Source organism: Vidua chalybeata, chromosome 22 (genome assembly GCF_026979565.1).
Source record: "Vidua chalybeata isolate OUT-0048 chromosome 22, bVidCha1 merged haplotype, whole genome shotgun sequence".
NCBI lineage: Eukaryota > Metazoa > Chordata > Aves > Passeriformes > Viduidae > Vidua > Vidua chalybeata.
In genome coordinates this window covers 4,166,754-4,194,087 of record NC_071551.1, presented here as the reverse complement: position 1 = coordinate 4,194,087, position 27,334 = coordinate 4,166,754, and the positions used below count along the sequence as shown (strand labels likewise).

Here is a 27,334-nt window from a genome sequence, read left to right as displayed (position 1 = left end):
GTAGGTGTCTCGGAACAGGAGTGTTTACAGACACTCCGTATTTTCGACGTGTGGGATTTTCCCACTGTAGCACTTGGGTTGTGAGCAGCAGCAAAAGCAGCGCTCAGCCTGGTGCCTGGATCACCACTGGTTTGTTGGGAACTGGAGAAGGGGAGGGAATGCTCTTGAGCATGGGATCATGGCCCTTTGGTGTCCACAGGAAGGGAGTTTGTAGCACAGCTTCTGGCACCTTAAAGATAATTTTTTTGTTGTACTTTTTTCCCCTTCTTAGGAGTGATCTTGGAAGGGCTCAGATTTGGGTGGTGGCAGCTTGTGTTGCCTTGCAGCTGGGCACACTGCTTGGCTTTGCTTGCTGCCATTCATGTCAATGTTTTCTGTTATGTTCCTGGCACCAAATGGGAATTTTCTCAGAGCTTGTTCTGACTAATGTTGATGAAAGGGCAGAAATTCATTATTAGAGTGAAATAGCTGGTGATAGACTGGGGTTCCCAGGTGTATGAATGAATATCAGCAAATATCTGTAATGAAATTTTTTCTGCAAATCCTCGCCTGTGACCACCCCCGCTCTGCCTGTGTGGGCTGAGCTGCGAATTCCACACAGCCACAGGAGTTTGGAGCAGCCCCTGTCGGGCTGCCCAGGTCTGTCCCCACAACCTGGGCACCCACAGCTTCTCTGGGCAGAGGTGGCTGCACGGGGTCCCCAAAACCAGTGTGAGAGCCCATGATGGGCAGACAGAGCCTAGCCATAAAAAAATAAAATCAAGTAAAGTGTTTTCAAGGCCCAGATTGAGACAGGACCCATCCACCTCTTCCTTTCATCTGGGTACCTGATTATTGGCAGAGTAGTCTTAGTTCTTTGTCTAGGGTGGTGAGATGGTTGGGAGAGAGGGAGCTGTGAGTGAACAGTTTCATCACCAATAAATATTTCCAGATAAAACAGAATGTGTCATTCCCATCATGCTTGGAGCAGAGTGAAGGGCTGTGGCTCAGCTTCTGGTCAGATCCAGGTGCGTCCTTTAGGCTGGTCTTTGACAATTTCAGAGGAAAAGAACCCCCCCAAACACATTTGGCCTTTGTGGTTATGCCGAGGAATCTGCTGGCAGAATAAACCCTGGGTAAACATCCTCAATTTGCTGCCTCCTGAAATGGAGCGGCTTTTGGAGTTTGGAGCCACAATTTGTATTCAAATGAAGGTCATTTGAAAGGTGTAACACAGTAAACAGCCATTATTTCATTTTGATAGTGGTACTAAAATTATAGTGTTGGTTGAATTATTTTAGTATAGGACCATTACCATCTCCCTAAAACACTTAGAGGGGTTTTATATCAGTGCTGCAGTCCTGAAATTAGAGGAAAATTAAAAATCACACGACTGTGGTAGAAAAGTAATTTATTTGTGAGGATGCCTTCATTTTATCATGGCGTCTCTTTCCCTTCTGCTGTTCCAGGAGAGAGATGTGCTCCCAACACCCAGACAGGCTCCCAGGGTTTGCCTTGCTGAACCAGGAAGGCAACAGCTTCCCACGAGCCAGGGCTGCTATAAGCCACCCCCAAAACTTAATTTTTAATTTTTTTTTCTTTTTTTCAGTAAAAGTGGCTGATGTGGTATTGCCTGACTCAGTGCTGTCAGTGTGTTATATTGCAAACATACTCATGTAGGGGGGTAGGCACACACTTAAAATCTCTCTGCATTAATTTTCTTTTAGGAATACATGCAGTAGAAGTTGGAGTTAATAGAGTGGCAGTGATTTCCCTCATTGGGGTGGCCAGGTGAGGGTGCCTGCATGGAGCCTGGCTATTAGGGCTGCTCTTGGGTGGAAGGGGGGATGCTCCAAGGCTGCGTTAGAGCGGGAGCTGGTGGACGTGAACAAAATCTTAATTGGGAAATTCCCGTAGATTATTACAGCTGCCTTCATTAACATTTTCACACTTGGCTGGTAACAAATGAGGAGAAGGGCTGTGTGTGCCACTGGATTTATAGTGTTCCAAATCCCCTCCATACCTGGGGTGTGCCTTTGAGCAGAAGGGATTGTCGCTTTTTGTGCAGGGGTGTTCTGTGAGGATTTCTGTGAAAATCTTTACGGGCAAGGAGTCGATTTTCAATGAAAGGAATTCCTAGAAAATAAAATTCCTGCAAATAAAATTCCTAGCTCCATCTCTGGCAAAGTTCAATTTGGGTTTGGATCTGGTTTTTATGGGGTTTTTGATCTGTTTGTGCTTCAACTCCAGGGTTTTTTAATTGCACAAGAATGATATCAAGTGTATATCAAAAGAGCACAAAGTCCTGAACACTGTAAGTTGAGCTGCTTTAACAGTAGCAAAGCTGACATAAATGAAGCACCAGCCATGAAAGATGTTGGCCATGGAAGGCCACCACATCATGTTGCAGGAAAAGGCCGTGCCTTGTGTCCCTTCCCTGGCCTCACAGGCCCTGGCTTGCTCCTGCTTACACTTTACTGCTGGAGCATGCGATGCTGGCAGGGCCAAAATACATTTTCATTATGAAATCACAGGGTGCTCCTGTGCTGAGCGACATTGGGGTGGATGGTCCCATCCTTAGGTGAAGGCTGCTCTCACAGAGGAGATCCTCAGGAGCTCCTTCAAATTGAGGGGAAAACCTGCAGCTGGATTAGGATGCCCTCAGAGATGAGCGTAGCAACCTGTTCCATATTTATTACGGGCAACAATTTGACTAAGGGAGAATTTAGATTAATAACATTCAGCCCAGAGAAGTAATTTCCTTTGAGAAAGCGATTTACATGCACTCTGCCAAAAAGAGCCGTCACCGAGTGCTCTCCCTGTGTCAGCTCCAATAATGAAGTTGGAAATAACATGGGAGGTTAATAGGTCCTACTTATCTCCTTAGCGCCGCAAAGGAAGATTTACAGTGTGGAGCCTGGTTTGCATATTCCCGTTGGAAATGGAAAGGTTTTTCCCAGCTGAGATTGATGAGACCTTGCAGGGTGTCTGCTGAGGCTGTAAACCTCCATCCCAGGGACACGCTCCTGCCAGAGGGAGCCGCCTTTCCCGGGTCACTGGCCAGGGACTGACTTAGATGCCAGAGCCACCATTCCAGTGATAATTATTTTTATCCATCTGTCTCCTCTAAGCCTGGAAGTTCATAGAGACGTGGCTGCCACCCCGTGTTAGGAGCTGTGTTGAAGCCCTGTGGGTTTTCCCTGGGAGCTGCCCATGGCGTGCGAAAGGGAAAATCATCTGGCGACGTGGTGGGAGGCGCTGCCGTGGAGGGTGATGGAGGCTGCCTGTGTTACCCCTCAGGCCTGTGTGATGCCAGTCTTCTGGGTGTGTGTTGGGGTATGTTGTGTCTTGCCCTTGCCCCAAGGAGAGGGGGTCTGCATGCTGGACCACGGGGCTGGGAGCTGCTGGAATGTGCTGGTGGGTTAATTGGGACCTGCTCCCCTAGTTGGAGCTGGTAATGACCCTGCCTCCATGGGGGAGAACGCTGCTGCCTGGGCTGTTGGTGAGGCTGGAAGCAGCTGGAATTGCCTGTAGTGGCCCCTTCCCCCTTGTCTGGCTGGCCCGGGGATGGCAGGGACAGGGGATGGCGGGAGCCAGAGCTCTGTCACTTCACATTACTCCTGTGAAATCCCAGAGGACCCGTGGCACGTTATGGGCTGTTGCAGGAGCTGTTTCCCTGTGAGCAGTGGAGCTGTCTGGGCTTACAGTAAGGGAAATCCCTAAATTCTGTGGCTGCTTTCCTCTCCCCCTCCCCACTGCCTTTTGGGAAAGAGCTCTGTGTCTGTTCTTCTCTCCCAGCAGGGTTGTGTTTGGGTCCTTCCAGGTTGCTGGGCTCTTCCAAACTGGGAATAAACCAAACTTTTAAAAATAAACCAAAATTCATTCCCTCTGGATAATTTAAGTCACATGGTGCCTGAAACCTCCTTAGGAGAGGGACTCTGAGAGGGAAAGAATTGTTAATAAATGTTCTGTCTGCACAAACTGTAAAATATTCATTTCAGTCAGTTATTTCATGTTACTGAGCAAGTGCAAGAAGAATGAACTTTCTGAACAGCTTAAGGTACAATTCTGTAATAACCTGAGCCATTTAATGAATGAAATATTTAACATAATTTGCATATATTAAGTGATGGGATGACGTTTTTCTACTTCTGTGTACTCTTTGTGTATCTGGAACAGTGCAGCCTTTCCTCTTTGCCACTCCTCACAGTGCTCCAGGGTAGGCACTGAGGAAATGGCATTTTTCCTCCCCACTTGGAGCCAAGCAAATGGGAGCCACACCAGCTGAAGGCAAGGGCACACACAGGCACAGCTGAAGTGTTTTCAGCTTGGCAGCATGGCTCAAGTAAGCATTGCTTCTGCTGCCATTCCTGCTCTTGATGCTCCCAGTCCCACAAAACACGATTTGTTTCCTTTTTTTTTCCATTTTTTTTTTTTAATCAAGTAGTATTTTAAGTGCAGACAAGAAGCTGTCTGCACGTGCCAGAGACTCCTCTTGGCAGCACGATTCACAGGGTCTGGGAGCTGCCCAGTTCTGAAGTACTCTTGGAGCATAGCTGGGCCTGGCACAAAGCCCATCCCTGGGATGGGCCTGCCAGGCTGTCCCTTGTGGCACACTGGAGCCTGGATGCCATCCCTGTGCAGCACTGCTGGCTCTCCAGAGTTGTGGCTGGGCTGCCCTTGGGGATGCTGAGCCTGCCTATGGTGTCCTCGAGAGTGGCATCCCTGAGCTGGCACTGCTGTCGGATGGTTGCTGGGTAAATCAGGGCCAAGTTAGGCAGTGTAGAGCTCACTGGGAATGGGAAATAGCAGGGGGGAACCTTTCCCCCATAGAAGCAGAGAGGGCTGTAACAGGTATTGAGTGACCAGCACTTCATTCTCAGCAGGTTGCTCTGGGAGGAGGTATCTGCTAATTTCCATGGGACCAGAAGTTGCAGTTCATAATCCAAACAGTGGCAGGGCTGGGTTCTCAATTATACCCAATTAAGGTGTGACTTCATTAGGTGTTGCCTAACTTAACTGCACTGTAATTCATTAAACTCTTTTTCTTCTGCTCTGTAAATGGTCTCAGGAAACTATAGAGGGAAATAAAGTGTCCCAAGGAGTGTGTGTTTTGAGTATCTGTAATGAGATGTATAGATTTATGGATACATAGATCTCTCTGTATCCCATGGGTGGGGTTTGGGTGGTTGCCCAGAGCAGCAGCCCTGGGGAGCACAGAGTGGATCTGGGGTGACCAGTGTGGCTCACGGTGATGCAGCTGCATCCAAGGTGTCCACCATGCTGTGCCCTGATGCCCTCACTCAGTGGTAATGCCACTAATGCTGACCCTCACAGGCTGGATGAATAATGCATCTTGCTCTTCCAATCCCCATTACCTTGTGTTTTTTGCATCCCACGCACTCTGTGTCGTGTCAGTCATTTGCCCAGGTTGTAGTTTGTTCAGGGCTCTGGGCTGGTTTTCCAGCCTGTCTGAGCCTCACTCGGAAATGCCTTCTGTCATGTTCAAGTGGCACCTTCACACTGCTCATTTCCAGGTCGTTGGTAAATATGAAGCAATAAAGGAAATATAAAAGGAGTTCAACCAGGAATCCCCATCTGTCTGGGCCTGCAGAGCTCCTGGTTGTCAAAACTGCCTTTCCAGAACTTTAAAGGCTTAAAACCAGAGAAGAGCAGAGTAATTCTAAACTGTATCCCTTTCTTTTATCAGCAAGATTTTAATTTTTTTTAAGGTATATATTTTTAAACTAATAGGAAATGAACCCACTCCTGGGGATGTAAAGCACAGCCTGGCACAAGTGTTCAGGGTCCCCTCTCAGCAGCTGGATTTGAGTTGGGTGAGCAGAGGGAGGGCTGTTTTCATCCTGCTGTCAATGTGCCTTGACAGAGCGTTAAAGTCAATATTACCCTAAAAACGTTCTGCTTTTCATAACAGGCAATTTTGTTGGTGTTGAAAATGCTTTGTTTGATTTCGGGAGCCATTCATTACAGGATCAGGGCTTCAAAGTGAAGCCAATTAGTTATAAGAGCTACTTTTAAAAAGCTTTTTTCTAAACACCAGCTTGAAGGTTAGCTAGAACGTGGTGAATGGGGAGCCTGTGCCGGGGTGGCCCCACTGTGGTGTCGGGTACCACTGGGGTGCATCCCCCTGGCTGAGGCCACATCTCCATGGCAGAGGGAAGCTGCAGCCACACTGCCTGTGGTGGCTCGCCCCCTTTTCTATATTTAGTAAGAAATGCATCAGCATCCCTTTTACTCCCTGAATTCCTTCTGGGAATGGAGCTGGTAAATAGCTGTCGCACTAAAAATAACACCTGCAGCAGCCACTGGCAGCCACGTTCCCTTCCCTGGCTGAGCACAGAGCCAAAGGGCTCTCGCCCTGGGAGCAGATGTTGGGATTTATGATTATTAAAAAAAAAAAAAAAAAAAACAAAACAACACTTAGAAATATAAAGAGCATGAAATCGCCTGTGATGCTTAACCTTTGGGAAGCAGCATCCATGCTCTGTGCTGGCTCCTGTCTGTGAGAAAGGACACAGCAGCCTCAGCACAGCCTGCAGCAGTGTTCTGTGGGTTGGCAGTCCAGAGGTCACTGGCGTGACATGGCATCAGCCCTGCCTTTCATCAGCCTTCTGGTCAACCCCTTTCCAAGGATAAATACAGGGAATCCTGGGCACTTTGGGCAGTTTGCTGTCCTGGCACTGCTCAGAATGGGAAATGGCTTTTTCACACAAACATCCTTTTTTTCTGGTCATTTTTTGCCTTGTCATTTTTTTCTTATGTGTTCTCTTAAAGGCAAGGATTAACTAAACTTTTGGAAGTCTGAAAATAACTCACAAGGAATTTACAGTTCCCTGATGCTGCTCTGGTTTTATGGTTGTTTCCTTGCAATGCCAACACACACAATAATTCCGGGTCAGAGAGGCAGTTTCCACAGATGGGAGCCAGCTGGCATCTGCCAGCCACTCTGGGAGCAGACCTGCTGTGTCCCCCAGGCCATAGGCCCTGGTTAATCATCATGGCTGGATCCTGACATGGGGCAGAAATGTTTCCCTTTTCATGCCCCCATGGAAGGGAGGATGGTTTGATGACAGCTCTGAGTGTTGTGAGTTTGCTGGAGCTGATCAGCACTTCGGAGCTGCCTCCAGAAACTGAACATGTTGTTCCTGATTTTGTGAAGAATCCATCAAAGTGACCCTGAGATTATTTGGTTAAAGCATGGTGTGAATAATGCCAGTGTCACAGGTTCAATCCCCATACGGGTCATTCAGTTAAGAGTTTGACTTTATCATCCTTCAGGGTCTCTTCCAACTCAGAATAGTCTGTGATTCTGAATTTACCAGGGAAGATCTGGGGAGAAAAACCCCAAACCAAAAAACCTTGCCAAAACCAACCAACCCAGCAGCACCAGGCAGGAGCTGGGGACATCAGCACAACTGGCTTGGGCCATCAGCCCCTGAGCTGGGCCTGGGACAGAACCACTCTGAGGTGTTGGAGGCATCTCCCACAGTACAGTGCAGAGAGCCCTGGCTTTCTGCTAATGGCTCTGTAGCTTCTGAATAATGAACAATTAGTTATATAAATATCTGAATAATGCTTTTTCTGGCTACTTCTACTTGTTTACTCTTGTATTTGATATTGGTCCTTCCATTTAGATTTTTTATTTCAGTGGAGCAGCATGAGATTAGGGACTCCTGTACAGGTTGGGCAATGTGCTCCAGGAAGGACAGCCAGAAGCCATGACCCTCTCATGGACTGTGGTTCTTTTGGCATCTTTAATGCTTAAAACCCCTTTGTGAATTGTCCTGGTGCTGCACAGGTTCATTCCAGACACTGTTCCTGAGTTTTCATCAGCCTGGCCATGCTTGGGTACAGGGCTGTGCGACTCAAGGCTCTACCTGGTTCTCTGTTCACAAATGCAAAACATGAACAATTCTTACAGGAATGATGATAATGAGTAGCATGGGTAATTTTTTTTAACACTAAATTTGTTTGCACAATGATACAGGACACTTGTGTGGTATTGACAGAGCTGGGAAAACCTTCAGTGTAAACAATGGAAAATGAATAAACCTGTCCAGTAATGACTTCAGGTACAGCAACTTCTCTGTTCAACTGGATCTTCAGGAAAAGGGATCCTTGTGCTTGGGCTGGAGTGGGATAGATGGAGCATGAAAGCACCAGCATCCAGGACTCCTGTTTGCACTAATTAAGATGTGAGACTGAGGTGGTGGCATGACAGCAGAGCACTGGTTGAACCAGTAAAATGTCCCAGTCCCTGCTATTCCTGGATTCCCCTGCTATTCCCAGATTTCTGGTCTTTGTGGCTCTCAGTCAGACCAGCAGCATCATTTGAATGCAGCTTTTATCATGATTGAATATGTATATTTTAAGAAAATGCCATAAATCAGCAGCAGAATCTTTTAACATTTACAGTTTTAAATGAATTCCTGGTGAGAGTCTCTTAAGCCAGATTTATATCTGACTCTGCATTGAGCTGTCGTTACGTGGGCCTGAAAAACTCTGACAGAATTAGGCATAATGTAAAAACATGCTGAAAAGACAGTTCTGCAGGACTGTGGCACATTATTATGTCAGAGCATATGAGAGTGAGGAGTAAGTAGAAAGGGGCAATTTCTGGGGATATTTCCCTTTTAGTGATCCTTCCATTGGAAGGACTTTGGAAGGGCTTGCTGCTGTCTCCATGCAGGAAAGGCAAATGGAGCAGGCCCTGGTGTTCTCACCTCCTTGGGCACAGCGGTCCCACTGCTGAGAGTGGGACTGGTGCGTCCCCCGGGGCAGGAGGCACCGCCACGCCATGGGCAGGTTCCCAGGGGATCTGCCCCATCCTCCACGATGCAGTTAGACTTTGCCACTTGGTGGAGGAGAGCTGCAGAACATTCCATGGTCCTCCTGGTTTCTGTGGGAGCTGAGAGCAGGGCATCTCTGAGGGCAGATGCTCACTCCGGAGCAGGGGAATGCACTTTGGCATCTTCAAGACATGTGACTGTTAGAATTGTGTACAATAATTGAGGTTTTTGCTATTATGCTATAATTAATGCATCGTAAACACAGAGATCTTAGTGACTTTTTTTTTTTTAAATCACATTGCGTATTTGACTCTTTCAAGATTCAGAGGACAAGTGAACTGAACCAGCAGTGCCAGCAGGATGCCAGTGTTCATGGTTCTTTAAATCACAGGGTTTAGTCCAAGGTCATTAAAAAAAAAAAATCACATAATGACCTGTGGGTGTTTTCCAGTAACTCAAGATTGGGCGTTATTTGTTACTGCTCTGTTTCACTAACTGTCCCTCAGTGTGGGGCCTAAATGGAAGATAAAATCCATCCTAATCCTATTAGGCATGGGCTGATGCAAGGGCTGACTTTGCTCTTACTTGTGACTAACAGCACTTCCGAGTGGTTCAGGGCAGCCATGGCTGGGGAGTTGTGCCCCATCATGCTCTTGCTTTTCTAAAGACCCAGTGTGTGTCTCAGTTTGTTCTTGTCCATGTGTTTGACAGGTTAAAGAGCTGAGCAGATCTTGTTCAGCTCCAGTGTGTGTTAGTCACTTCTTGTGCTCTTGATTGGGTTTTTTTTTCCTTCTCCTTTTCATGTATTTTAGAGAAAGTTATTTCTTGTCCAAATCTAGTTTTTTCATATTAGGTTTAACCCTGAAAATAGTTGTCCATTTGCTACTTTTCTTTTTTTTTCACTTTGTTTACTTTTTTCCCTTGCTTCTGCCCCTTTCCATAAGTTTTCATTGGGACTGTGTCCACTCTGATTTGCAGCTGGTTTTCTTTTGTGCCAAGGCTGCCATGGGTTTCACCATTGTGGTCCTTTAACCCCAGGAGTTTGTCAGAGCTGCTCCAGCACTGGAATCTGAGGACAGACAGCTCTCCTGACAGTGCTGGGTGAACGAGGCCCCAGCAGTGCTGCGAACACCGTCGCAGTCAGATGACTTGATCAGCCATCACAGCTCAGGATTCCTAAATGTCACCCTATAATATCTAATTAAGATTGCAGTTTGGAGACATCATGTACTTTAATTGAAAACTGTAATCGATTCCATTTTTTTCCTGTTTAAATTAATAGTGTGGACCTTTAGCAGATGGTTGGTGAGACACCATTATTAATGAAAACATTCCCCCCCTCCTGCGATCCCACCGCTCACTGCCATGCAGGGAACCAAGGCGAGCATCTCCCAAACCACAGGCATTTCCCACTTGGAGGCTTTACTGTCCTGTGGCACCAGACAGTGCTACCAGGGCTGCCCTCAGGCCTTTCCTGCAGAGATGAGCTCAGCCAGGCTGGCTGGGTAAGGGGGACAGCAGCAGCCAGTGGGCTGTGGGCCATCTCCTGCTCTCTGCAAACCAAGGGAAGGCAACGCTTTGGGCCCCAAAATGGTGAGGGTTTCATCCATTAGGGCAACAGACCAAGAGTGTGGCTTCAGCCAGTCTGTGGTATTTTCACAGGTATGAATAAATGCCTCTGCACTTGGCATGAGTTGGAAAACCAAATCTGTGCAAGTCCGGCCTGACACATGCTCTGGCTGGGCAGCCCTGGGCAACCTCTGACCCCCAGGCACAGCTTGTACTGCTGACACAGACTGTCAGCAAAACAGCAGCAATATTTGAGCTTTATCCCCTTTTCAGCCTCAGCATAGGCTGATCAATGTTTCTGCTTTGAGAAGATGCAGACAGGTACTGCTTCAAGACCAAACCAAGTCCTGCCTGAAGTGGCAGTGAGACATTCTGGTGTAGGAGTCACTGACAGGTCACTGACAGGTGTTGTCAGCCTGCAGTCACCTGACCCTCCTGTCCCTGCTGGACACTCCTGGGCTCGCTTTGCCTTTCTCCTGCTCCTTGTTTCACCCAGCTCATGAGCAATATCCCTTTGATGGTGTTGCTGATTTAGGCCAAACAACTGGGCAAATGCAATGGGATTTTGATTTTTGTTTCCATGATGCTGAAAAAGGTGGTGTGAGCTGTGTGTTTGGTGTTTGGAGCAGTTTGTAGTTGGGATATTTAGAATATTAATAGCTTTGAGAGTGGGGATGGGTAGAAAATGAAAATGCCTCAATTCCAGCTGAGAAGATAGTCCATAGTCAACATGAATTTTTATTTTAATTTCAGAGCAGAAGGACAATAAGGAAGTGATGGGCTGGAATTTGTCTTTATAGCAGAGAGGACGTGGTGAATTCCTAAGAGAATAAGTGTGCTCGCTTAAGGGATCGCAGCTTTATTAGCTCTGTGGTCTAAATCTAGGGATGAGTAGAAACTCTTCTGCTTTCTCCTAACACATGCATAGATTCAGGCTTATTAATTCGGGTGTGTATCATTCATACAAAGTAATAACTTGAAATTCAGACTGCTTTTTTTTTAATGAATTACATGTTACTTTGAGGCCAGATGGTGACCAGAGCTGCCTGGCTTAGGGAATTCTGCAATCCTTCTCTCTTACAGTTTCTCTTTTTATTTTGAGAGGTGAGGTGGGAATTGCCAATACCTTGTGACAAAGCAAGATGACCTGGAAGGAATCGAGGTGGGAGGAAGGAACCAACACTCAGTCCATGGCTTTAGGGAACCCATTAATTGTCTGTTTCAGAGTTTTTTAAACTTACTCTTTTTCTACCAAAAAATATGTGTGTTCACTGGAAACCCTTCAGCTCGGGGCAGAGTTGGCACCTTCCTGTGTGCACGACGGGCCATGAGCCTCTCTGACACCGCCAGATCCCTGCCCGTCGGTCTGTCCTGTGCTTTGTGGCCATGTCCTCTCCAGCTCCTGTGCATGAACAGCTTTGCAGCAGCTGCTGGGCAGCACTGAACACACCGAGGGAGTTTCTTCCTCCCTGCTGTCCCTGTCCCTGCACCACTGGCTGCGGCACTGCCACTTGTCCTCACCGCGGCAGCTGGGACATGGCGGGTGAGATCAGGTCACCCATGTGCCACAGCTCTGGGCTGTTTCGTGCTGACATTAAATATTGAAGGGTCTGAGGAGCTGCAGTCACGTAGCATTGGGTGGGGGAGCGTGTGGTGGCTCTGCCACCGTGCCTGAGCCAGGAACGCCAGGCTGAGTGGTGCCACACTGGCACGAGGCTGAGGGAGCAGTGGGAACCTCCTTGGTGGCAGTTGTCTGGAGATGGTGGAGCTGCTTGTGTCCTGGCTCACGCAGCTCGCTGGGCTTCCCAGCTGGTGGCTCCCTGGTGCATTCACACTAATAATCTAAACAAACTGGCAAGTGCAAAATAAAAATAAATGCGCACCTAGATAAAATGCTTTCAGCCTGAGAAACCAAGTCTAAACTAAACACAGCAGTATCTGACCAAGTTTAGGATAAAACACAACTCGAGTGATTTGAATGTTAAATAATCTCATTGCTGTATGGTGTGATTCCCTGAGATGGTCAGTCAAGCCTGTTCTCACCAGTGTGAGTGGTGGGCTCAGTCCTGCAGGCACTCAGAGAGGGAAAGCCACGTGCTGAGCATTGCCCTGGGATTGGCCGACACACTCGGAAGGAGAGCTGGATCCACACAGCTTTCAGTGATTCACCCTTTCCCAGCAATGCTCACTCAGTTTATGCTGACAGTAATTTCAAAGCTGGGATAGAGGGGATGTGGGTCTGGGTGGGACATCCTGGCACAGGGGCTGCTGCCCATGGTGTCTAGTGCCCTTGCCCATGGAGATAAACCTGGGTGGCCTTGGGGTCCACCTAGTGCCACCTGGCCTGACTGGTGCTGCGGGGGGACTCGCTGGTGACAAGATTGAGCGTTTGTGTCGCGTGCAGGCGTCCCTTGATTTTTGTTGCTCGCTGTGCAATCACAGAGGAGCCAGGACCAGCCGGGGTTTCAGAGCCAGCTCTTTCTCGTCTGACCTTGCTGGTGCCATGCTGTCTTTTGTTTGTAGTCTCGGGCAAGAAGCAATGGGAAAAGGGTTTGATAGGAGACAAAAGCAAACAATAGCCTTGCTCCAAAGATACGATGAATGGGATATAATTGGATATTTTTTGTGAGGACATTGATTTGACCCTGTGAGACACAGAAAGAATCATTAGGGGAATTAACACACATTAAAATGCAGGGTTTTATCAGAGAGCTTTTATTGTGCCCATAGTTTTGTTTTTAATTATTTAATGACTTTGTGTCTTCTGGTGATAAATCTATTTCTTCCCTCTTTTTTCAAAGGGAAAAAGGGTGTTGGTGTGACAGCAGGATAATCGGCCCATGCAGCTGCTGAACCCCAGCCCTGCCTGTGCCCCACCAAGCAGACAGGGAGCCAGTGGGCAGAGGCATCTTGTGCAAACCTCTGATCAACCACCAGTGCTGGGCTGAGCACTTTCCTTTGCAGAGCTGACACAAAGTTGTAGTTACAAAAAGCAGAACATGTAAGGAATGGGGTTTTAAGGGGGTTTTTCAGCAGAGAAGTGCATCCTCTTTCCCCGATGTGTATCTGTGGCACTGACTGGCAGCTTGACCTTTTCTCTGCCCAAGCATGAGTGGGCCAGGCCAGCAGAGTGGAAACCCATGTTCTGCCTTGCATGGGAGCCTCTTGTTGCTGCAGCTCCTCCAGTTGGTGATGATTTGGGATTAGGTTTTCACATATGCCTGGCATGGGCTGGCAGGAAGGAGCAGAGTGAATGAGCCATGGGTAAGGCTGAGTTCCTTCACCTGAAATACTTTGGGTTTCTATGCCATAGCAATGTATTTGTTCAGCCACAGAAGTTTAAAATGGCTTAATTCGCCTTACAGCAGTTGAATTTTAGTAAGGAATAGGCAAAATCTCAGACTAACCTGAACCTCCTAAACCATCTTGGTATTGAAGGGGTTTGTTTCTGTAAATGCTTGCTTGCCTGGTGCTGAAGAGGATGTGCAGGGAACTCCCAAGTGTTTCTCAGTCTCTCCAGAGCTCATCTCACTGTACAGCATGAGGTGACACTGGTTTGTAGCATAGTGAGCTGAGAACACATAATGTGGGATGGGTTGGGAATAGAGCTCTGCTGATTGCTGCATTTTTGGTGGAATTACTGCACTGGCTTTAAAAAACCCCAGAGATCTTTTTCCATATTTTCTGAAGAATTTTAGTTATGTGGTTTTAGCCTGTTGGAGATCTGGGGTCAGACTTTTTGGCCATGCAGTGTCCAGATTTCAGCACTTGCATCTGATTCAGGTACAGCTGCTATGAAATTGTCAGGATTGGGAAGGTCATCAGTGTTGGTGGTGGAGGTCTGCACAGGCTTTCTTTGATGCTGAATTTTATTCAGCTATAAGCCACTTGGCATAAATTAAAAAGAGGCGTTTTTGGAGCTTTGTGTCACTGCTCTGTCATCTGTGTGTATGGGGATCCCTTAAACCTACAGAGACTGGCTTGGGAAACAAGGGGTGCATCGATGGATTCCAGGAGAATTTATTTGCAGTGTAAACATGTTGGTCAGGAGTCATTAATATGACATTCACACAGCTCTAATAAAGTACATAACACGGAGATCTGGCACCGCCGCAATGCCCAGAGGACATTAAGTATGAGTCTTAAAACCAAGAGTATTGGAAACAAGATATTTTTACGTCTCGTTTGGGAGTAATATAATTGCATTTTGTGGCTCTAGCAGATGCTTGGGCCAGCTGGTTGGAGAGCATTGTGGGGGTTTTTAGCTTTGGTACTGTAAGCGACAGCCCTTATATAGAGCTAGCTAAAAAAAAAATAATAAAAACACCTCTCCTGGTGGAAAGCCCTGGCACAGGCGTGTGTTGTGCTGTTGGGAGTTACAGCCTGGGGACACTTGTGCTGCAGTGGCTCTGGAGATGACACTGCATGTGGTTTGGGGGTCTGATTTGAGGCATTTGTACACTGAAGACAGTTTAACTGACTTCACTTGTTCAGCTTTTGCTGTGCAGGCCCCTCTGAGAGCTGGGTGGTAATTTTTGGAAGATAACCATCAAAACCCTACATTTTTCTGACTATATTGTAGAGGGCTTATTTTCAGCACAGTCTCAGGAGTCCATGGCCGTCCCTAGCTATCGGGACACTGCTGGTGTGGTGACAGTTGTCACCTTTTGACCACCCCGGGTTTGTACCCAGGAAATGGATGAACATCTGTCCCATGTTCCTCAGGCCTGTTTACAGGCACTGTCGTGAATTATGTCGCTGGCGCCGATAATTTCCTGCAAACAAATCGGTTCTGATCTGGAAGTAATCGCCCGTATCATTCCTGCAAGTGGGAGCAATGACTTATGTTGATGTCACCCGCTGGCTTTTTATGGCAACGATTAATAATTCAGTAATTCTCTCTGCAGTGATGCTGTTCTATTTATAAATATTTTATTTAGCTCCCTGTGTCCGTATTGTCGCTACCCTCCCCTTTGCTTCCTGACGTCATACCGGGCTCTCGGCGATGCCGTGGTCACCACAGTTACCAGCAAATTCTCTGTGCTGGAAAATGTTAATGCCTTTCCTCATTTGCATCTCTTCATTGTCCTGTTTAAGCCTGGCCTTGGTGGCGTGGATGTGAACATTTACTGGGTGCGCTCTGTCAGTCAAAACCCGATTTCAGCTGCAGCCTGGCCCCGGGGTAGGCGGCTCCATGTCTCTGTTATAAAACTTTCCAGTTCCCAGCACAGCCATGCAAGTAACTCTGTTTTCTTTCTGCATTTCTCTTTCAGGAAATTGCAGCTTATTTAATAACGTTTGAAAAGCATGAGGAGTGGCTAACAACCTCCCCCAAAACCAGGTAATGTTCTCCTGCTCAGCACATTGACTCTCTCGCGCTGATGACTTGACTCACTGATCAATGCCTTGACCACCAAGTGGAAACTCCCAGTCATGCCTGATGGCTTGTGACACCAAACTCTCATTAATTGCCTTAATGAGCATTTTATTGAATGAAATCAGATTGATTAAAAATGAAACAGCTACAGTCTTGGCAGGTTAAAGTTTTAACCCGATTGCTCAGGATTTAATTGTATCCCTTCAGATGAGCAGATCTGAAGTCTCTGAGCAAGGTCGCGGGCTGTTTATCTTGACAGAGCTCCCTTGCCTCTAACTTTAAATAAATAAAAAAGCACCAGCCCCACCATGCGCTGCCTGTTCACAGACAGGCATGGGGATTGTTTGCTTTCTGGTGTTTCCCTTGCTGAGGTTAAGTGTTTGATGGTGAGGAGGTCCCAAAAAGCTGCATTAACAGACATGTTTGCAGTTTATTATTCAGTAAATGTCATGTCTTCTTCGTGCTGCCATAAATGTTTAACTTCTCGCTCCCCTGAGAACCCAGACATGGAGTTTTGGCTGTGGATGTTTTCCTGCTGTTTCAGCTATGTTCTGGCTCCATACGTCTCACTAACACAGAGAACGACTCTTGCTTTCTGGTCTTGCTGGGGTTTTGCTGTTTTTCTTTTTCCCAATCCACGTTTTCATATTGCAGAGGGCTGGGCCATTGGAAGGAGCCTGCTGGGACCCAGGTGAGAGAAAAGCCTATTCTAGCATCCTGCATCCCAGCATCATCCGTTGCAGGGGCCAGTGCCACGGGTGCCTGGAGCAGCGTGCTCCAGGTTTGGCATCACCTCCTGCTGCCATGAGCAGGGACAGAGGTCACAGTGGGACACGGGGAGCAGTGCCACCCTAACGAATAGCACAGATTGATTCCAGGTGTTCCACAGCACCCAGCTGAAGAGAGGATGGACGTGGAGGCCTTCTCTGCACCTCTGCAGTGCAGCTGCAGACGGGGCGCACAGAGGACCTGCTTTCCATGAAATATGAGAACAAAAGAGCTGTGTTGTTTTACTTTTGTGGGCTTTCTCCCCCCCAGACTGTACATTTTTGTGACATTGGTAAGTAATGCATTTGCTTGTCGTATTAAAGCGTGTAGCACCTGGGAAGGAGATGTGGGAAACCCAATTGCTTTCTCAGTGGTTCTCCAAGACCTGGAGCTGTCATGGTGGTGGAAGGGCCTGAATGGATCTTTCCTGCTGGTGGCAGCTGTGAGGCTGTCCTTGGCTGCAGAACAGCAGGTAATTCAGTTAAATATTAGCAATAGTTTTTTCTGAGTTGGTAATCCCAGTTTCAGAATTAATTCAAAACAATTTCTGGCTGAACCTTTGCCAGAGAAGCCTTTTAAGGGGTCAGAAAACACATTAACTAGTCTGGCTGTACATGGTATCATTAAAGATAGGAGATTATATATGTTTTTGTAGCAGCATCTTCTGATCTTTAGAGCTTGGTTTGCTAAAGGCAATGCATGAAAATAATCTTCTGATGAACATTTCCTTACCTTCCTCTTGTGTGTTTACACTTGGAAGAAAGAACGTCCCAGGAGAAGGAAAGTTGTGACATGAGTTCAAGGTCCTTCTGAAATTGTTCAGTTAGTTTTCTATTTTTTTTTTAAATATAAAAATTAATTGGAAGAGTTAAATGCTGAGTTGCTACAATCAAGGCTCCCAGTATTACAGAATTAATGACATCGATTTGGCACTGAACTGGAACACTCCCCGTTCTTTGTTTGCTGCTGTGGGTGCTACTAATTTCATCTCACAAAATTAATAAAAATTAATTGCACCACTGACACACACAGAGTTTCCTAATACGATGATGTATAGTGTGCTGTGAGGAGTCACTGCTGGATGATGCCACGGGGGCTCCGGGCGCGGCTGGACGCTGCCTCTGGGAGCTGGTGCTGCTGCAGCTGTGGGCAGAGGGCTCATATTGGTGTCCAGCTCAGCCACTGGTGAGGGAACTGCTGCAGAGGGTCAGGCCAGGCTGGGCTGTGGTGCCTCACAGGTCACTGAGCAGCTAAGGCAGAGTGTGGCAATGAGGGATGAGCTGGTTTGGAGCCAGGCTTGCAGTTCTGAATGTTTTCATCTCTTTCCCAAAAAGACGTTCCCATATTTACAGCACGGTTGGGTATTGCTTTAGTCATGGACATGGAGAAGAGGACCTCTTGCCATTGTGATGGCATTGAAGGAGCTGTGACAAACCTTTGGAAAAGGTCCCTAAAATTACTTTTTTATGAAACTTCTTGTTGAACGACTCCAATTGATTGAATACACGGATATAAATGTACTGGAGCATTATTACAATAGTCTTTTGAGCGCTCCAGTTGATCAACATAAATTAGCAAGTACACCTCGTAAGCATCGACCTTGAGGCTCCCTTGGAATGGTGTTTGGTTACTTGATGATGTGCCGGGTAATCCGCAGCGGGTGTTCCGTCAGCGGGGCGGGGGAAGCGTTCTGCTAATGCAGCAGGGCCAAGTGTCTGACATTTCCAAGTTTAAATGCAAATCACGATGACAAAAAAAAAAAATTACTTGACATTTATATATCAAGTAGAACTTAATTGTTATTTACTTTGGAATTTCAATGACAAAGTCAATTTTCTGAGTCCAGGAGCATTGTGCCAGAGGAAGATACTTTGCTACTCTGTTTCCAGGTGCCTTCTGCCGTTAGCATTTGTACAGTATTTTAAAAATATTCTTGAACGATCTGAGGTGATTTCACTATTTTGCATGTGGGCCCCAGGCAATGGAAAAGCCTTGGCTGTGCCCAGAAGCTGCAAGGTCAGTTTTCCATCTGGGAATGCAGTTCAGATGTGTTTCTGCCCCTTCCTGCTTCATGTCTTGGAAAGGACGCTGGGCGATTGCTGGGGGGACCAGCCCCCAGTGAGAGCAGGATGGGTGCAGTCCCTGGAGCCTCCCCACCTCCTGTCCAGGTGCCCATTGCCCAGGAAGCACACCCTGTGCCTTACCTGTCCATCAGTCCAGCGTAAGGAACATCCCCTAACTGTGATATCAGCGGCATCGTAAAGAAAAGTTAGGATCTTGCAGTATATTAATTCTGTATTAAATAATTAATAGTAAAATTAATTGAATTACTCAATTTTCAGGTAAAAATACGGTAATAAATATTCATAACTTACATTATTAAGGGAATTTCCATTTCCTATGTCGTTAAAGTGAGATTAGGTAAGGTTGGGTTTAAATGAAGATTGAAAACAATTGTGCTTTGGAATTAATTCACTGTGTTAGGCCATTACCTTGCGAGCCTTCTTTCCAGTGTGCTCTATGTGAGAGCTGTCCCACTGCATGTGTGGATGCTGCTGCCAGGATGTCCTAGCTGCTGGGAAATGAGACAGAGGCTCCCCGTGGAGAAGCTCATGGGAGCTGAAGGTTGTGGAATAGCAACTGCCCAGAGCTGTGACTGGTGGCAAAAGTTCTGTCCTCTCCCCTTGTGCTTGTTGCAAATAAAAGTCCTCTCGAGACCTTGTTTAGACATTCAAGGCACGTTTTAAAGGTCCTGCTCTCTCATGTGGCTCGTACTCTCCATAGGATCCAGGACCAATAACCTTGCCCGTGGGCAGTGCTGAAATTTGGGTTTTCTGCTTGTGCTGGAGGGAGTTCTGCTGGCATGTTTGGGGTTGCATATGACCTATTTTCCTCTGTCGAAGGCAGCGTGTGTGTGCTGTCAGCACTCCTGGCTCAGGATGCTGCTTGACATAATCCCTGCTAAATGTGGCACATCTCTCTTTACACTTTATAGATTTCATGACTCTCAACACTTTCTTCTCACTGCTTTCAGTATTTCCTTCTCTTTATTGTCCCTGCAGAGAATAAACAGTGCACAAATGGTTTTAAGAGTCCTTCGTTCATATAGATTTTTAGCTGCTGTGGTCCAGGGGTGTTGAGACACCAATAATGAATTCTTTTAACAGCTCACCGTGTTGATTGTAAAGTGACCTAAGGGCACAGTTGCTGGGAACCATCCAGATGCCTGGCCTGACTCAGGCAATGGTCTTCAAGTATTCCTTCTAAATTCTTCCCATGGCAAATCCAGCCTGGTGTGTGCTGGTCCTCTGGGAGAGCTGGTTTCCCTCTGTATCCAGCTGGCAGCTCAGAAGAGCTGTGTCACAGCAGAAGATGTCACTGGCCAACTCAGACATCCAAGACAAGAGGTCTGTGTTTCTATTGTGGATTCATCTGGCACAGAAGCTGAAGTTTGGCTCTTCCAGCCCACCAATGGCTCTGCAGCCCCTGTGCATGGTCACCAGGCTTGGGCTTTCTCACATGTCAGAGGGAGACGTGTCAGAGATGGTGGCTCCACAGCTGGTCCACGCACACTAACATCTGCCCCCACTGCCTGGCTTTGCAGGCACACAGTGTTGGGGTGCCCTCTTTACATGGACTCATAAGAGTCCTGCAGTATTGCCCCTTGGAGGAGAAGACAACTCTGGAAAACATGGAATAGACACAAAAAGCAATTATCTGATAACAAAGCAGTGAAGTCATTCAGCAAACCCATCTGCCTGCAGCAAGGTTTGGTAGGTTTTTCTGTCAATGGGTATGGCCAAGGAAGATAATGTGGCTTTGGGCAACACTGACATTCAGTATTTGGCAGGCTCTGACTGTTCTTGATCCCATGCAGGAGGATGCTTAGGGTTGAGGAGGCTGCTCGGTGTGTGTGAGCCCCATGTACTGAGCTTGTGATTGGGGTTCCCAGACTGCAAGGCAGATCAGTGAGGAGCTGCCCTTGTCCTGGGTAGAATAGAGGAGCTGGAAGAGCTGTTGGGCTGGGCTTCTGATGGTCACACCCAGAGCTGGCAGACAATTCCATGTTGTCCAGCATTCTGTGCTTCCCATGGAAGTGGGCCATGAAGGACAGGGCTTGATGGCTGTTTTGGAACCACCTTGGACCTGTCATTCCTGCATCATATGTGCAGGCTGCAGAGTGGCAGAAGACCTGTTGTTTGTTCTTCAGGCTGTTATAAATGGCAACAAAATGAGTCTTTGTCGCATTTTAAAGATTTTTGCAACTTTATTTATATTCTCATATGGCACTGAAGAACCTTCTTTTGTCCAGGATGTAAGCTATGCAAAAATAACCTCTAAGTTGCTCCTAATTGACCCTTAATGATATTCTCTTGTTTCTTCCAATACATTCTCTGCATCAAAAACACCATCCAGCAACTGCTTGTTGCATTTTAATGGCTGCAAACAGCAACTGATGAAAAACAAACTATTTGGGTTCTTTATTTATTGACAAGGATTTTTCCATCCAGGAAACCTGGCCCTGAGGTTGGAGTGCAGTGCTGAAACAAGGCACCATGACCCTCTTGGACTGGCAGGGATTGGGCCCCCTGAGCCCAGGGCAGAGGGTGCCTTGTGCCAGGGGGTTGATGCTTTGATTTCATGATGGGGACAGTGTCTTATGTGACAAGCACAGTGTTATATAAGTTGCCCATTGGAATGTTAGCCAGCATGTGCTGGTAACGTGGAACTGGGGGGAGGATGTTTGTGCCTGTGTATGCAGAGCAGCTGGAAGCATCCCAGAGGATCTGCTGCTCAGCCTGGAGAGGACAGATTGGTTTGTGTTGTGGTTGTTGAAAGATGAGGAGCTGCCTGCAGACGTTGAGGTTTTCCTTTTGGTGCTGAATAAGCATGTGTAGGCAGTGAGCAGGCTTTGCTTTTGCTGTGGTGTGAGGAGTAATTGCTTAGCAGGCTCAGGTGCTGTAGGTGTGCATTGACATTGTAGTGAAACACTGGACAAGTGTGTGACTCTGCTCAGCCCAAATGTGGAGCAGTTGGTGGGTGAGCAATAATGAAGCTGAGAGCACTGATACAGGTGTTCAGGTTTAATTTTTTCTTCTTTTTCTTCCTAGTCCTGAAAACACAGATTCACAACAATCTGGCAAAGATTCTCCTGAGTTACACTTGGTTGGCGTTCTTGCTATGCGCACTGTAACAATACTTTAATATAATTAAATTTTAAATTCCGTGTAGAATCTGGTGGGTAGGCAGATGTACCGGTATGTTAAACTTTATGTCACTTAAAAATGGTTCTCAAGTACATCAGAGGGAGCCCAGCCAGCTGTAAAATGATCTGCTTTATGGCGCTGCTTTGCAGCTTTGGTATCTGTGTTTTAATTACAGATGTACCTAAAGTCTCACACCCTTGGATAACTCTGATGGGCCGTTTTGTTTCCTGTAAGTTACTGACAGGATGTAAAGTGACATGAGGGAAGGTGCTGCCGGGGTTTTCCAGAGCTGCTGTTTGTGGGAGCGTTGAGTTTCTGACTCGTGCTGCAGCAGCTTTTTTTCCCATAAACAGACAGTGCAGTTCTGCCGCCTGGGGCTGCTGCACCTGAAGCGGCATCACCAGGATGACAAGTGGTAAAAGGGGTTTTAGGAGCCGCTTTGCAGCCCTGGGCAGGTGGGTGTGTGTTGGGACTGGTGTGAGGAGTGGCTTTGTGGCCCAGGGCAGGTGGGCACATCTCAGGACTTGTGTCAGGATGGGTGGGCATCTGTCCCTCCGCAGCCCCTCTGCCTCCCTGGCTCGTCCCCAGCACCAACACCCACCACCTACCCATGAGCTGAGATGAGCTTTGCCTACATTTGCTCCACAGTAAGTGGAGACAGTAGCTGGGCTCAGTGCAGGATGGAGATTTCCAGTGCTGTGAAGTGGGAATCTTGTTGCTTGGCAGGCAGAAACCATTAATGGTGCTGTTTCTCGAAATAAAGAAGTGGCCTTGTCCGGAGGCATCCCACGTGATGATTTGCCGAGTTGTGCAACATGATTTATGCCTAGCTGTGGGATTATTGTTTGCTATTGATTCAGAGGGAGATGAAGCATCAGTAAAAGCCCATCAGAAGCCTCCCGGTGGAATGTGAAAACTGGAAGCTTTCCTGACAGAAATCCTGTTGCCTCTTTGGTGGTGACTCAAAACCTGCTGCCCAGCCAATCTCCAAGCATCATCTTGCAGTCCTTTCTCTTTTCAGCATTGCCTGTCTCTGTCCAGCGAGGATGTACTTGGTGCTGCAGGGAGTTTTTGAGCTGAGAGGTACTGGTGGATCCCTTGGGGATCCTCTGGCACCCTCACCTCTGCTTCCAGCAGACAGCAGCTATGTCACTCCCTGTCCTTTGTCAGAGCACATGTGATTGTTGCTGTCATCAGTAAGAGTGAATTGCACCCATAGTATTATTCCTGTATTTATTTTATGAATGTCAAGGATGAACTAAATTAAGATAAATAAAAGCTGTTCAATTTACCAAATTTTGATGAGACCAATAACATCTGTCCTGGTTCCATCTTTTGGCCAGCTGAAGGTGGCTGTGGGTCTGACAGCTCTGCTCCACCTGTTCCCCAGCAGCGTTTACAGACAGGGGATGTACAGGTGAGGCATTAAGCCATTTGGTTCTGCCTCTGCTCTGTCTGTCTCTAGTAGAGGGTGATGTGGCTGACTAAGAGCTCCACCCTCACAACTGGAATTGTTGTGTTGCCTTAAGTGCTGTTGTAAAAGGCAAGTGATGAATGAATGCATTGCTGTGAGTTGCAGCGATGCAGCTGGGTGGAAGTAAAGCCTTAGGGGGGGTGTGCCTTATCTGCAGCCTTCCCTTCTCCTGCTTGTCCTGGAAAGGGGAACTGTGGTCTCCTGGTTTCCTTAGGAGAACCTGGATACCAACACTAACCCTGCTTATGAGGTGTCAGGTTATGGGTGCATTCCTCTCCTTGGATGTGGGTCTGAGGACCAAAGCAGCATATGGAGCGTCCCTGCTGTCACTCCGTGCCCTCTGGAAGGTGACCATTTATTTCTCATCAGTCGAGCTTCTTGCACAGCAAATGGGTCATGCAGGGGAGATCTTCTTGCTGGATAAGCAATTAGGTAAAATAAACTACTCAGAGGACAAATTATGCAGGACTCTTGCCCTGTAACAAATGAATTAATTGACTTTGGTATTTGTGGGATGTTCCCACTATTTTATTTAATTCTCTCTGGCTAAAGGGCTCCTGTGTTTCCCCCTGCTCTTATGCTGCTGCAGTGAGTAAACAGGGTATTAAGGGTTCATTTACACAGTTACAAGCAGAGGAAGCAAAGTGATAATTGTGGGAACCTTTCCACATTTCCTTAAGAGAGACAAAACCTCTTTTCGCAGCATGTCCAAGAGTCTCTGTTTGACCTGTTTCTCTGGGGTGCCATCAGTTCTCTCTGCAGCCTCACAAAGCTCATTCACAGCAGCATGGGCTGGAATCATGACCTGCACACAATTGCAAGGGCTTTGGAAGCACCAGTGCTGCAGAGCACCAATGGGGCTGCTCCTGGAAGCACAGTACAATCAGGAGCCAAAATGGGCTGGTGCAGGGTTGGGGCAGTGTCTCTGTGGCAGTAACCCCAAGTTGTTCTGAAGGCTTTGTCTGGGTCTTTGGAAGCAGTGGCTGCTGTAGCTGTGTGTCACCTGGGATGTCACGTGGAGCAGTGCTGCAGGAGGATTACAGGTCTTGGCCCTCAGCTGGGCCTCTAACTCATGAAGCCATTCAGCCAAGTTGCTTGGTTTATTTACAGCAATTAAATGAAAGCTCTGGTACAAATCTTTGCTGTGTAACAGGATTTGTCAACAACTAAGAACTGGTGACACTGTTGGACCACTTGCCAAGAAAATACTCCATGTGTAAGGTGATGTAGGGTTCACTGAGTAGTGCCCAGTCCCAACTCCCAGTGCCAGGGTGGAACATGGCTCTTCCACTGTTCAGCTTCTTAATTCCATTTTGCAGTATTCAGGCAGATGCCTCAGGCCAGGGATGGTAACACTGGTGGTGATGTGGTGTGGGGACCTGTCTGCCTGCTCAATGGCATTTGTAATCCCAGACAGCTTTAGAAGACCCAACCAGTGCTAAATTCTGCAGCAAACTTTTTCTGATAAACTGTGGCCTTTGAGAACAGTGCTAGCCAAGAGCAGGGCAGTATTTTGTGCGCTGCTTTAAATTTAGGATATGAAAGATTTGGAGGATTTTATAATTGCAGCTTTGTGTGCTTGCTCTGCCTTCTCTTCTCCTGCTGGTTTTACTCCCAGGCTTTTCTAACTGCTGCTCTTGTCTGGTTTCTTTTCCTCTTCAATCCTTACTCTCATCTCCTCAACTCCTGAAATTTATAAAAAAGTCACTTCTAATCCTGCATAGATCCCAGATCTGGAGTGACTGTTATATTTATTATTACTTCCTTTAGTCTGCCCACCTGCCTTTACCAAAATCCCTGATATTGGGTGAGATAGTATTTGGTCAGAGCCAGGTACGTGTGCAGGTGGGAAATCAACCAAAGCAGGTGATGTGTGGACACAACCCCACTGTTGTAGTTTTGATGTGCCAGAGTGGGCAGTAGTTAGAGAGGGGATTCTGCCCTCAGGAGGGACATGAGGGCACTCTAGTAATGTATGAAAAAGATCAAATCATTAGGGTTTGGGGTTTTTTCTTCAGGTTATGTAGTTCATAGGGGAGCTAACATTTAATCCTACTTCCTTGCCGATATTAAAAATTTGGTGAAGTTCTGGAAAGTGAAAGTCTTGCATGGCATTAGCACAATTGCAGCATGTGACTCGTTGCAGGGATTAGATGAGTCTCCACTTGGCGCCTGAACAAGTAGGTTTCAAACATGCCAGGGATTTGACAGTTGCATAAGATCATAACTGGTGGGAGGGAGGTGAGAGGAAAGCTGTGGAGGCCGTGCTTGGATTCAGGCAGCCTGGGGAGAGGCCGGGATTCCCGGCACGGTGCTGGCAGGGCGTTCCGTGGGAAGCATCAGGTGTCCATCAGGGAATGCTTCATGTCCTGGGATTTGGTCTGGGGGAAGCCGAGTGCCGGGCCTGCTTCGGGCCCGTGTTCCCATCTTGTGCTTCTGTGATAGCTCAGCTGAAATGTCCTTGTGAGAACATCGTCCTTGGATTTTAACTAATCAGAAAAGGTCGCGCCTTCCCTGCACCAGTGTGTAGGGAACAGTCACCCCCTGACTGTTCTCTGTCAACCGAGCTCGGAAAATAACAGAGGTAAGAGGAAAAGGACGGTTTTGATCAAAGGAAATTGGGCAAACTTTGACCCAGCAATGCTGGGTGCTGTGCTGGGTTTGGGGACAGTGGCATGGCTTTATGGTGGGGTGACACAAGGTTTAAAAGAGCAATTCATGCTGACTTGTAGGGTCACAAATTAGGGCATGATAGAAAAAGGATTTGCTGTTAATAAGACTTGGTTTAGGCTAAATTAATCTGAAAATGTGTAATTTCATCTGAACTAAAAATAGTGGAATGTAATTAAATTCCAAAGTAGGATGAGCTGAGAGGGTGTAAAAAAAGATAAGCATCAGAATAAGACAATAATTGAGTTTGTATTGTAAACACATTCCTGTAGGAATTTGGGATTTTTAAGCTGCTTCATTAGAGATTTTAAGTCAAGAGTACTTAACAGCTTGGGAATGTTTTGGAGAAGTGGTTGACTACTTTTATATTTGTCTGTGTTCTTTGTTTGCAGGATTTTCTATATTTGGGGTTAATTCTCTCTTATCAACTACTAGTTTATTAATAAGTTTGAAGGGGAATAAGGCTTAAAATTAGAAAATGTGTATTTCCATGTGAAGCGGATTGTTTTGTGGGCTCACGATTTTCATCTCATTTCCCTAAAAATTGAATCTTTAATATATACAATTGATAAATTAGGTTAGTACCATTAAAACACTGGTAATTCTGAAGTGCCTCACATGAAATACTGAAGCAAGTATGGTGTCTTTGTTCTGTGCACAAGTTACTTGCTCAGTCCATCAGGTAGGAATGATCCAGGTCAGGTTATGCTGTGCCACTCTCCTGTCACTCATGGCAGTTGTGGAGCCAGTGTGTGAAGGAGAGCTCATGGCTAGGATGAGTGGGGTCAACGTTGCATCATCATCTAAACAGAGCTGTGAACGCTGATTTGAACACTAATCAGCACCATACCTGCTTGTCAGGGTGTTTGAAAACCACTACAACTGGTGACTTGAGACTCCTTTCTCTGCTGCCAGCACCTGTGCAGCGAGTGTTGGATGGGGGATGGAAAAAATGGGTGCAAGCCACGCTCTCAGCTTGATCCAGGCCCCAAACGCTGTGGGGAAGGGAGGTGATGAATGGAATTTAGAGCCTCTTTGGTGATACTGCACAGCCTGCTCAGCGCCAGCACCTTATGTTACAGAGTTGTGTAGTTTTTTGCAAAAAAGTTTTTTTGCAGAAAAAAATGCAAACAGGTTTTCTTCTTATTGACTAAAAAATACCCTTAATTCTGAAAAATTACTTTGCGGATCTTCATATTTCACAGACTATAACTAGATTACTACCTTTTACTGGAATACTTTGTGTTAATGAAGACCGATTGGAATTACATAATAGATTTCCTCTAAAGAAGGCATTATGTGGTTATTTTTTACTGTCTGGCATTCTAGTTAATTGCCTTGTCATCATTAATTGATGGGACTAAATTGATATAAATAAACAGATTATATTTGTGAGGTTCATTTGAAAGAGAGGAAGGGCTGAGAACAGGCTGCTGCGGGCCATTCCAGCATGTGCCTTCTCGGTGCCTATTGAAGAGAG

General features: G+C 46.8%; 1 protein-coding gene across 4 annotated transcripts in view; it reads left to right on the top strand.

Moving 5' to 3' along the window:
- The window catches only part of CAMTA1 (calmodulin binding transcription activator 1), a 237,283-nt gene that overhangs the window by 46,612 nt on the left and 163,337 nt on the right, over positions 1 to 27,334 (top strand). For all 4 annotated transcript variants that reach the window (XM_053962596.1, XM_053962597.1, XM_053962594.1 and 1 more), the window contains exon 4: positions 15,632 to 15,699. In XM_053962596.1, coding sequence (XP_053818571.1) covers positions 15,632 to 15,699 — 68 coding nt within the window. The remainder of the gene's footprint in view (positions 1 to 15,631; positions 15,700 to 27,334) is intronic.